Source organism: Belonocnema kinseyi, chromosome 3 (assembly GCF_010883055.1).
Source record: "Belonocnema kinseyi isolate 2016_QV_RU_SX_M_011 chromosome 3, B_treatae_v1, whole genome shotgun sequence".
Lineage (NCBI taxonomy): Eukaryota > Metazoa > Arthropoda > Insecta > Hymenoptera > Cynipidae > Belonocnema > Belonocnema kinseyi.
In genome coordinates, this window is record NC_046659.1 from 61,446,153 (window position 1) to 61,458,508 (window position 12,356).

Sequence of the window (12,356 nt, forward strand, 5' to 3'; positions counted from 1 at the left end):
TTTAAAAAAGGGCAAATAATTTCCGATCCTGTGCCTAAGACCAGATGTTCTACGATCGTACAACCAAAGGTATAAACAAAACGTGAGTTTGTCGTCAAATCTAAATATTAAGGCTAGGACCCTACGGCAACTTTTACTGTGCCTTAACCTCGAACCTCAAACTGAACAATCAATGTCTACGAACCTGAAAACTTTCACCCACCTCAGGTTTGGCAAAGTTATAGACACGCCCTTTTTCTCCCCCGACTGGGACTGGATACGGCTTTTCTAGTTAGATTTTTCTTAGCTTCTAAAATAACAGCTTTGAGTTCCTGTGAGCGTGGTCTTCACGCGTAATGTTTCTTATATATCACATGTTACTATTGCAAGTTTAATAATTGGTTCATTAACTAGTATGTATCTCAAACCAATGTTCAGCAATTTATTTCTTTTTTTTCATCTGCAAATAAGTGTATTTTGAAACGGACCAGACGGTTTGGCTTCGTCAAGTATGTGTCCTTAAATATTCACCGTGTCCATCTTCTATCAATACCATTATAACTGCTTGTAGAGTCATGAAATCACTGAAATTTTTGTATTAATTAGTTAAAATTTTTTAAATATAAGAAAAAATAAAATGCTTCATCAAAAACGAACCTTATTGGTTTTTCATATCTACCAATTACATGAAGTGATGTATTTCTTTGATTGTCCAATGCATTAATATCAGAACTCCACTGACCAACCATTTTGCTGTAGCTGCACAAGGAAATCTGTAAAAAAAATTCATCATCCTGAGAAAAGAATCAACTGGAAATGAATGCAGGAAATGAATAAATCAAAATGTAAAGAACTAAAACAGTGAAAATTAAAAGTATGGAATAATTCAAGTTTGAACTGAATAGAAAAAAAATTATTTCAGATCGTCATAAAACGTTTTTTTCTATTCATATTAACTACAATGAGTGTTTACATTATAATTTTCAAGATTTTGCGGTTACATCCGCGAGCTCATTTTCCGGGATGTTCTTATGGCCTGGTACCTATGCTAGCATAATATTATGTATAATCAAGCGCGATAAGGGAGGCAAAACTATTTCTGATTAGGAAGATAAGGTGAGATTTAATTTTATCATGGTCGGTTGAAGAAACACTTAACGAGTCAAAAAAAATAACTACTTTTTTAAATTAATGCTTTATAATGAAATGTAGTGTATATAGAATGGCTATTGCTTCAACAGAAAAAACTGAAGCATTCTGGAAGGAAGATGATGGGATTGGGGGAACTTTGAGTTAGAAAGCCTATTTGAACACTTGTTTTAAGAGAGAATGTGTGATCACTGTTATGGGTTAATTAAGATTCGAGAATACCTTTACGATATATTTTTCGTTATAAATTGAATCGGAATCTAAGGAGGGTTCATATTTTTCTGCTAAAATGACATGTAGGAGGGTACTTGCCCTATATCCTACGGCTAATCTCGAGGCTTGCCCTGCAAATGAAAAATCACTGAAAAAGCACTGGTGAACGGCACTGGGCCGCCAGTGTCGTTTCAGTGGCTGTTTGTGCTGATTTTCAGCACCTAAACGGCACTGAGAAGTGATGGGACGATCCTATAACGGTCCTATTGTATTCGTCACGTACCGGGCGGGCAGAGCTATTTACAGTACCTGGCCGCAACCAAACCGACTTCCTTCTTAGAATTTTCTTCTAATTATTAACACTTTTGTTTAATTTATGAATCTTCTCATTAAACATATTTATAATCATAACCTATATAATAATATACTACTTTGAAGTTGAATTAAAAAATGTTGTCTGTTTTGGCGTATTTCATTCCATTTACGAGATAAGTTATACTCATCCAATTTTAAACATCCAAAAGAAAAAGTTAGGTATCTAAAATAATAGAAACCCTTAGGGTACTGGCACACCTCTGTCTGCCTGCCTGGTGCAGACAGACAGCTGCCCGGGACCGTTCATAATTTAGTTTTTCCGTCTATGGAAAATCTTAAAATCGCGCGGGAATTTTAGATATTGTCAACTTTTTAAACGTAATAAACCAAGTTTTTATAATTAAAATTGACAATTTTGATAATGAGTTTCATTTTTCTAATATAATGTAAAAATAAGAGATAGATTATTGCTGTAAGTGAAATAAGTAAGTTTTTATGCTCTTGTACAATGTAAATATTTTTTTAAAGGTGAAATTTCCAATTCGTATAGGAACCGTCAGCTTACAGCAACCTAACCTGCGAATGCAATGTATATACATATATCTGGGTTTCAGGCGATATAATTTTGGCTGTACGATATAATTTTTAAACTTTGTGTAAAATTAATGGAATATACATTGCATTTTGTAGGCTAGGTTGCTGTAAGCTGACGGTTCCTATACGAATTTGAAATTTTACCTTTAAAAAAATATTTACATAGTACAAGAGCATCAAAACTTATTTATTTCACTTACTGAAATATATTTTCTTTTATTGTGCGATACAGGACATCAACACCAGATAAGAATTTTAAAAAAACAATTACTGACAAAACGACTTTTCTGTAAACACTTGACAATTTCTGAAATACTCAATTCAGGGCTGGGTGTTTTATCTCTTATTTTTACATTATTTTAGAAAAATGAAAGTCATTATTATAATTATCAATTTTAACTATAAAAACTTGGTTTATTTCATTAAAAAAATTTACAATATTTAAAATTCCCGCGCGATTTTAAGATTTTCCACAGACGGAAAATCCAAGGTGTGAACGGTCTGGGGCTGCTGCCTGCCTGCACCGGGCAGGCAGGCAGAGGTGTGACAGTACCCTTAGATTCTGAATGTCTAACCCTCTCATAGATAAGTTCCAAATTTTACCAATTTTAATTTTTTATTTTTAATTCCTTCCAGCTGGTCTACTTGGTAGCCTAGTCGCATTTGCATAGGCACACCGACTTTCACTAAAACTGTTAGAATACACTATTAACACACCTTTTCAAAGACCTCACAGACTAGATTTATTGGGTGAAAATAGCCCTTTAAAAATATAAATAGACACTTGAAGGGGAACTCAGGTATAGAAAACTAGCGGTACAGGTAGTGCAAAAGAAAAAGCACTGAGTCGGCACTGACCAGTGCGGTTTCTTTGCTTTTTCAGTGCGTTTTCATCGGCAGGGTGATTTCTAATTTTGTTCTATTTTATCCAAGAATTTGTAGTTTTGGAATGTGCCAATTTGAGAAGCGTAATCTAAACAATTCTAATGACATTAGACCTGTCATAAGACAGGTTTTTTTCTGAATTTATCAATTAGATATTTAAAGTGTTCATTGAGCGTAAGTAAATAATCCAGAACAATTCATAAAAAATTGACGTGCAATGAGAGCTTAATAATCCAGTTATTAAGATTTAGAGTATATATGTGGTTATCAAAATTCAATTTTATTTTGTTCAAAAGAACTAATTTTGTTTTCTAAGGAAAAATTTCTAATCCACGTTCCGACAAAAATTCTGCAAATGCATTTAACTATTGTTGGAGGGATGTAATGTAAAGTTCGGGGTAACTGGATCTAAATAAAATTACTATATGATCTGAAAATTCCAATATGGCACACCCCTGCGGCAAAAGCCAATGGACTTTGCGGGTATTAGCTGAATACATTATAAGACTCAAAATGCAGCCCTGAGGAAGGCCCACTGGACTTACTCTACGTCCAACCAATTCGCCGCAGATATTAAAATAAATATTCTAGCATGAAATAGAGTTGTAAACAAAAGCTATGTTTTAAGGTACGCCTAAATCACTAAGATCTTCCACTAAAATTTGGTTGGTACGATCTTGAATTCAATTTAAAGCGCTTAAAATTATTAGCGTCTTTAATAAAAATATTGCGTTTAATTTTCGACTAATTTTTTACAAAAAAAACACGTTTTTTCAACCAAATTAAATCCATTTCAAGCAAAGTAATGAGTTTTCAACAAAATAGTTTAAATTTTAATCAAGTAGTTTTTTTATTTTCAATACTTTGTGAGGCAGCTCCTCGATGTTTCATAACTCGGTCAGACAGGAAGTCATTGACATCACTCTCTGTACCAATAGTTTTAGAGATAACATCAAGAAGGGGAGAGTCTCAGATGAAACCACTCTCTCAGATCACACACAGATAGAGTTCAAGTTGGAATCCATTCTACCCTCGGGCACTAGAGGGGCCAGAATTCCAAGAAGAACGGACTGGGATCAGTTTTTCACGAAACTAAGAAGTGTATTCTCAGAGGATCCCTGGTCAATCAGAGACGTGGATACCCTGAAAATGGTGACCGAGATTTTAATGGAAGCCATCAAATCTACTTATGAAAGTAATTGCCGGCCTACAAGAGTACAAAATGCTGGGGAGACTCACTGTTGCAATTCGTAAGGCAAATCAAGAAAGCTGTACCAACTTTTGCACAGACATCAAGAAACGAGCAGAAGCGGCTAGACTGGATAAGCTACTTTCTCGAAATGCGGATGCTATTCTCGGAACTCTGAAATTACCCGGCGGGGGATACTTGATCAAGGCAAATTTTTCGGCCTTTAAAAGGGTCGGAGAAAAGGGGCCTGTGGCCCAACTGGGCCAGAAACGGCGGCTAGCCAACGAGGTTGTTACACCATCCGGGGCCAGGTGGGCCCAGAAGTCCTTGAGTCCTTACAAGTCTCCTTGTCCGGATGTCATATCGTCGCCGTAGAAGCAGCATGATAACTCATTTAACCCCATTTTTCAGGACATACAAAACACTGTTTATTTTTCTTCTTATATTATTATATAATAATTATATAATATTATATAATTAGATAATAATTATTATATAATATATTCTTATCTTAGATTTAAGCTTCATGGAATAAGTTGATTGTTCTGGTGACTAAATCGGCAATAGTGGCGGTTCCAAACTTAAAACCCTAAAACTAACCCCGACAGTCGATTTGCCGCTTTTTTAAATTTTGAAACTGTTAGAACCTCAAAATGGCCAAAAATGAGATGTGTCATGCTGCTTCTACGACGGCGATATATTCAGTCTTCTTACAGAGATCTGTAGAGATCATCATAGGGCCGATTGCGAGACTTGCACGGGCTAGTCTGACGTTGGAATATGCTCCGACAGCATGGAGGGGTACGAGAGTGCTCTTTATTCCGAAAGCAGGCATGATGACCACAGCGGCCCTAAGCGGAGCAGTAAACCTAATTGAAGGACAACTGAAGCATCTAGGATTCATTCTGGATGAGAAGCTGTCATGGAACGAGCACCTGGAAAACAAGTGCAAGAAGCTAGTAGTGACTCTATGGCTCTATAGGAGAGTCATATGACAAATCTGGGGCTTGAAACCAGAGACACTGTGGATCTACACAGCGACCCTACGATCCAGGCTTACCTATGCGGCCGTGGTCTTACACCGAAGTCCCTCAATTGGAAGACATTACTAACTGCTGGTCGGGAACTTACACATGGCAAGCGTTTCCTTCCGTGCCGCATGGATATTTGCTTCAAGTCTTGAAACTTTACAAAATCTGCCCACGAATTATTAACTTTCTAAGCCATGCGATGAGAATCTGGGGTACAAGAATCAAGTATTTTGATTATGGACAACCAAGGATAACCAGACGAATACGCTTTACGACGGGTATATTCCAAGGAGACTCCTTCAGCGCACTATAGTTCTGTTTATCGTTGAATCCATTGAGCAAAACGCTAAACAGCATGTCTCATGGGTTCAAAATTCATGATAATATGGATGGTCATCAAGTGACCCATCTTCTTTACTAGATAAATGTAGATAAATGTAGAACAGACTAGATAAACGTAGAACAGTGCATTTAATCAGAGGAGAATTAGGGACCGCAGAGTTAGAAAACGAGTTCGAAAATGACATCGAGGCAATGGCTGCAGGCGAATCATATAAATATCTGGGTATTCTTGAATCTAAGGGTATTCAGCATACGATGGTTAAGACAAGCCTAACGACTGCCTTCACTGCGAGACTCATATTGATTATGCCGAATTTTCTCAAGTCGGCAAACAACATCAGGGCGATCAACACAAATGATATCCCTGTCCTCACGAACTACTTTGGGCTCATAAAATGGTCTAACACCGACCTTGAAAAGTTAAACAGAATTGTTCGCGTTGAAAGGACGAAGCACCGAATGCACCACAGAAATTCAGCGATTGAAAGGGTAGTTCTACCACGACATTTAGGGGGTAGGGGCGTTGTAGATGTCAAAAGAATGCGTGAGTCACAAACTATACAGTTGCGAGACTATTTTAACAGCAAAAGAAATGTTGTGCTTTACAGTATCGTCTGTAAAGTGGATCTTGCCTGTACGCCCTTAAATTTGTCCTCAGATAAGGCCTTGAATATCAGGGCAGAAACCATAAAGGAATTAGAAATACAATGGAGGCAGAAAGCCATCCATGGCTTTCTGGAATTATCACAAAAATGTGTAGAATCAAGACGTGGTTGACCGATGCCGATTATGTGGAGATACCAACGAATCCATCGAGCACATTATTGATAGCTGTCGCCTAATGGCTCAGAAAGAATATACGTACAGACATAATGATGTAGTGGGCATTATACATCAACAACTTGCCCTAAACCTAGGACTCTTAAAAGAATGAATGCCTTTCTATAGATGCATTCCAATGCCCGTTTTAGAAAGCGAAGATTACATCTTATATTGGGATGTTACTATACAAACGGATGATTACATCCGGGCCAATCGACCTGACATCATGATGCGAGAAAAAAAGATGGAAGAGTCTACATCATCAACATTGCCTGTCCGCTTAACCGAAATTTGCAGTCAACCTATACAAACAAGATCCATAAGTAAAGCGAGTTAAGGCATGAAGTAAAGACCATATGACGGGATGTGAACCATGCATCTATTCATCCCATTGTGATTTCAGCTACAGGCAATGTGCACGCAAGATGCACTAAACATCTTGAACATTTAGGAGTCAGTAGGGTATTGACAGTAGCTGAGAAGGTGGTTTTATTAAACACCTGTTGCATTGTAAGAAACTTTCTTGACCATCAGGAAGTGAGCGACTAAAAACCCGTGTAGTGGCAGATGGTAGCTCTAAGAAAGCATCTAGAGGTAGAAGCATCTAAGGAGGCATCCAGAGGCCGCCCGAAATTATATACCGACAACATCATCGCAGGAGGTTTCAAGCATCGTATTAAATTAGTTGAATTAACTTATAACATTCTAATCTCATCAGTCACTTGACTTAGTCCGTGGCAATGATGTATAACCGGGTTTACCCGAGTAAAAATTTAATAAAATAACACCGAAGGTGTTCTCGTGTTCGTGTCGCGGTAGGATTGAGCTTTCCTCTCATGACTTTGACGGCTATGTTTTCTGTAGCACTGCTACTGACGGGTTTTCCCATGCCATGCAGGCAGATGACGAAGAGGAAAGGGACTAAGAAGAACACTAAAACCCATAAATAATAATGGAGAGTATTTTAAAGATTCTGAAACGCCTGTCGCTTCCCCAGGATTGTCAGGACGCCCCTGAAGCCGTCGCTGGGGGCCACAGCATGCGAGTGCATGGAAGAACATCAAGTGGGATACCACAATGACCGAGAAATTGGTGCGTCTCTATTTAAGAACGAAATTTGCTGTAAATTATCCTAATATGAGTCAGTAGGGTAGTGGCATCAGGTCATAAGGCGGTTTTATTAAACACCTGTCGTATTGTAAGAAAAATTCTGGACAATCAGGAAGCCAGCGACTAAAAACCTGTGGAGTGAATATGGTAGCTCTAAGAAAGCATCCAGAGGCAACTGTTGTCACCTCCAACGCTAGCGGCCTTTATTAATTGTATACCTACAACATCATCGTAGTACGTTTCATGTATCGTATTAAACTAACTTATAACTTCTTAGTCTTATCAGTCACTTAACTTAGTCCGCGACTATGAAGCATAAACCGGTTCACTCGAGTAAAAGTTTAAAAAAATAAAATAAAGAGATACATTTTTAACTGAAATAATGGAATATTCAAATGGAATGGTTACATTTTTAGTTAAAAAAAATGTCAACAAATTATTTAAAGTTTTATTGGAATACTTAAATTATCGCTAAAAAAAATAATTTTCTACCAAAGAAACTACTAATTTTTAACAAAATAGCTTAGTTTTTAACCATAAAGTGAATTTTTAATTAGAATAATTATTCTAATTAAAAATGCACTCTATGGTTTTTAATTTCTAAATTTCTAAATCAAAATCAACTGAAGATTGATTATAATCAATCTTCAAAGAAAAAAATATTTTGATTTTCAAGAAAAAAAAACTGTTGAATTCAACCAAACTTAAATTCACTTAAAACAACAATCTCAAATTAAGAAAAAATTAATTTTCAACAAAATAGGTAAGTATAGTAATATAAAAATACTTGTACAAATTATGAGAATCATTGTTATTCAATTTTATATAGCTTTTAAAACCAAAAAAAGTGAAAATACCATCTAGAAATTCCCTAACATTTCCAAGTTTATCCAGGTATATCACAATTTCCTGAACATTCAAGGTTTTGCGGGTAGAGTACACCTCGGTAGACACGCTAAATATTGATTATTCAGAGAAAAGAGAGAAAGGTGAAGTTTTTTAAAAATAGGGGAAACGCATGGAAATAGGGGAAAGACCGTGAATCCTGACTGATTGGGGCCGAGCTTTGTCATGGAGAAGAATAACTTTATCGTGTCTCTCCTCGTATAGCGGCTGAATCGCATTAGTTGTTTTCGATTAAGGACGCCCGTGATGGTTTCGTTAGGTTGAAGCAGTTGATAGTACACCACATCCTGCTCCCACCAAATACAGAACATGAGCTTCGATCCATGGATATTCGGTTCTGGCGTTGATGGTTGGCTGGGCTTAATCCACGATTTCCAACGCTTAGAGTTATTATAGCGCATCCACATCTCATCGCCAGTGACAGTGCAATGCAGAAAGACTTTTCGATTTTGCCGTTGTAGTAGCTTTTCACAAGTAAAAAATCTCCTTTCCACGTCTCTTGGCTTCAGTTCGTACGCCACCCAATTACCTTGATTCTAGATCGTTCCCAGTGCATGTAAGCGTTTAGTAATGGTTGAACGATCAACTCCTAATGATTTTGCAAGCTCATCTTGCATTTGACGCGGTTGTTCGCCGAGTAACGTCTACAATTCCTCATCCTCGATTTTTTCGGATAGCCTGGACATTCTTTGTCCTTCGTGTCGAAATCACCACCTTTAAATTTTCGAAACCAGTACTCGCACGTTTTAATCAATGGAGTGTAATCCCCATAAGTTTCCAAAAGCAATCGATGACTTTCAGCAGCACTTTTCTTCTAATTGAAAAAAGTCCAAATTCCCGCAAATGCTGCTTTGTTGGTACGTAATCGGATATATTTCTTGCTGCAAAAATTATGCTGTTTACACTTCGGTAAAACAATACCTAATGAAAACTAAGGCAACATGATGGGTCTTCGAAATGCATATAATAATTATATGCCTCGTTGCGATATAGTACAAGTAACGCCATCTCTTAGAAGTCTCTCGAAATTAATGCACGCTCCCAATAATTTTAAGTTTCGTTTTTTAACTTTAAACAAATTCTATTTGAAAGTTAACTCACCATCTTCTCTACAACTTGCATCGATCATTTATTTTCTTTATCAATTTCGACGAGTGATATTCCCCAATTTGGATTTGCAATAATCAGAATTTGTGCATTATGTAAATCCTTTTTCACAATAAAGTCAGACTGAAATACAAACAAAATATACCGACACGAGTTCAAATATTGAATTTATTATTAATTTGTTATTAAATGTCGAACTTACCACTTTAAGGCATTGAACGTTTTTATAAAATCTTCGTCCTTATGATAAGATTTTAGTAGGGAATCTTCGCATGAAGCTGCAGCTGATTTCTAAATTAAAATCAGCTGAACTTGTTTTAGTAACGCAAATACGTTTTCGAGATTTTCTTCCAATATACAATTTACTGCTGGATGACATTGATTCACCAGTTCCAGAATGCAGAGCGGAACGTTGCTATCTACAAATTGCAAATTTAATTTTACTGAAATATTAAGTACAAACATTCGACAATTCACTTATTTCTTGGAAATAAAATAATATTTAACTTAATGTTAATATGGGTGATTAAATTTTTATATAATCAATTAATTAGCATTGCTAATCTAATGTACTACTTTTTAAACTAAAATAAAAATTGTAAATAAAGTAAGGAAGGAGGAAATAAGTGATCTTTTTTAACCCAATAAATGATCTTTATTATTCATATAAGAAAAATACATCTTTCGAAGTTTGAAAACAGTTGACAATTGTTCATTTCAGTTCTCACAAAAATAAGAAATTAATCTCAGTAAAAATATATCTCTAAAAGCTTGATCAGTCCACTAGTATTTATCGCTAACTAATCTGGAAATGGAAGGTGCAATTTTTTTGTCACTAACGTACAAATATGAATCATTTATGAAATGAAACTTGTTATTATTATTAGATACTACTTTTAAAATTATTAGAAATTATACTACTAGCATTAGCAAAAGGATGATCAATCAGCATTAAAATACTCAATTAGGCACTTATTTTACTTTTCTAATGCACTCATAAATATTTCAAAGTTCATAACAATAATTTAAACACCTGTATTTTGTTTGTACTGAATCAGATTCGCAGAATTCTATATTCAAATAAAATACAATGTATACTTTTGTCAATAATTGCAAATCATGAACAATTTCACATCATTCAATTAGAGGAAAGGGTTTGAAAATGATTATTTCTATAAATGATTTACTGCGTTATTACTGCCATTTGCTTCGAAATAAGTAGTTGTCACTCTTCGAGTTCAATGATGAAAAATTTGATAAGAAAATTATCATAAATAATGTTAGAGTGTATTGTTAATGAAACCCGAAAATAAGGAGATAAACGAAATGACAATCCCAAAAGATCTAAAAAATAATGTTATTCTTGAAAAGAAATCTTCTTCATAATTATTTTTGATTTTCAAGTCCTCATAATAGTTAGGACGCTTTTGAAAAATCGTTAGTTACAATTAGTTTAGACTTTAGAGATAAGAATTATATAATATTTTACTGATACATTTAATTTAATTTTTACGTTTTATAAATTATAATTTACCGAAAAAAAAAGATTTAACAATCAGTATTTTAATTGAATTGAAGCCTGAGATTGTATGCACTTTGTAAAAAATAATAGATCATTGTAGATCATAAAAAAATTTAATTGTCATTCCTATTTAGAGCAATAAAATGCCACTGTAAGAGATTCGACGGAAGTTCGTTCAATCTTGTCATTTTATAATGCATACATGTTATGCATTAATACCTACTAGCAGGAAGCGATGGTACATTTTCCACTTTTCTTCCGAGGCCCAGGTAAACTGCTGCCAATATTCCAAAGAATACTGACACTACTATCACCAGAATCATTGAGACCATGTTCTGGTGGTTTTTGATATCATCCTTTGTTTTTGTTGATGGCTTTAGCATCCTATTAAGAAAGTCTCTGGATCTTTCAATCGTAGATGTGATGTATCTGGTGCTAAAAAGGATGATAAACTCGTGTAAATAATCAAATGAAAATTAAATTATAATTAACAATTGGAGTGTCTACCCGCCGGATGGATTATAACCCGTGGTTACCACACTTGTGCAAATATGCGCCGAGCTCCTTCGCCTCATATTGTTCGTGAGGTTCACTTCGAAAGTTGGGCTTGGTACAAATTTGCACAAGTGTGGTTTCCTAGGTTGTAAAGTGGGTGCTTCGAAAAAATTGAATTTCGCCTGATATTCGTTTTTTCGACTACATTTTCTTTAGAGGTAAGTAATTTTACGTAGTATTTTCTATTTTTAATATAAATTTAGTAAAAATAATACCTATGTGTTAATTACGTTAAAGGAACCCGCACTACATGTATGGGAAAATGGCTTTCGGTGGATTTAGCTGAAACTTTGTAAACCAAACCAATGAGTTATATTACGCGCTTCTCGAAACGATGGAACGCTAAGCGCCCAAGATTTGAACTTGACTAAGTAATTACTTTTTTAAAGACAGAAATGGTATCCAAAGTAATCTTAGTAACTAGTGCGCACATCGATAACTCATATAGCGCGCTTCTCAGAACGGGCAAACGCTAAGCGCAAAAGATTTGAACTTGACTAAGAAATCACTTTTTCAAAGGCCTTTCACAAAATAAATGACAGACAAACATACCGTCGTCGATGGAAATAATGAGTGAATTCTGCATGATGAACGACTGTCACTTATATATATATATATATTTAAAAATTTGTCATAA

General features: G+C 35.4%; 2 protein-coding genes across 3 annotated transcripts in view; both read right to left on the bottom strand.

Annotated features, from left to right (window-relative positions):
• Positions 1–295: 295 nt before the first annotated feature.
• On the bottom strand, positions 296–10,055 carry LOC117170149 (protein fem-1 homolog B-like). 2 transcript variants are annotated; one of them, XM_033356702.1, is made up of 4 exons: positions 9,845–10,055; positions 9,637–9,765; positions 637–752; positions 296–563 (listed from the first exon to the last, which is right to left on the bottom strand). In XM_033356702.1, exons 2-4 carry the CDS (start codon positions 9,655–9,657, stop codon positions 485–487), a joined length of 216 nt encoding a protein of 71 aa, XP_033212593.1. In that variant the 5' UTR covers positions 9,658–9,765; positions 9,845–10,055; the 3' UTR covers positions 296–484. The 2 variants fall into 2 exon arrangements, with proteins under 2 accessions (XP_033212593.1, XP_033212592.1); XM_033356701.1 differs by lacking the exons at positions 9,637–9,765; positions 9,845–10,055 and adding an exon at positions 8,667–8,723.
• Positions 10,056–10,280: 225 nt separating this feature from the next.
• LOC117169622 (uncharacterized serine-rich protein C215.13-like) overlaps positions 10,281–12,356 on the bottom strand; it is an 11,893-nt gene continuing 9,817 nt past the window's right edge. The window contains exon 4 of the mRNA XM_033356077.1: positions 10,281–11,599. Within this exon, the coding sequence (XP_033211968.1) occupies positions 11,377–11,599 (223 nt within the window). The 3' untranslated portion in view covers positions 10,281–11,376. The remainder of the gene's footprint in view (positions 11,600–12,356) is intronic.

Excerpts from the sequence above, each read along its gene's own strand:
- LOC117170149 (XM_033356701.1), bottom strand. The coding sequence starts at position 8,702 with ATGACAAAGCTCGGCCCCAATCAGTCAGGATTCACG. Across the intron at positions 753-8,666 it reads CCAATCAGTCAGGATTCACG|ATTTCCTTGTGCAGCTACAG; the intron begins GTCTTTCCCCTA and ends TTTTTTTTACAG. Across the intron at positions 564-636 it reads AGATATGAAAAACCAATAAG|TGATTTCATGACTCTACAAG; the intron begins GTTCGTTTTTGA and ends CAAAAATTTCAG.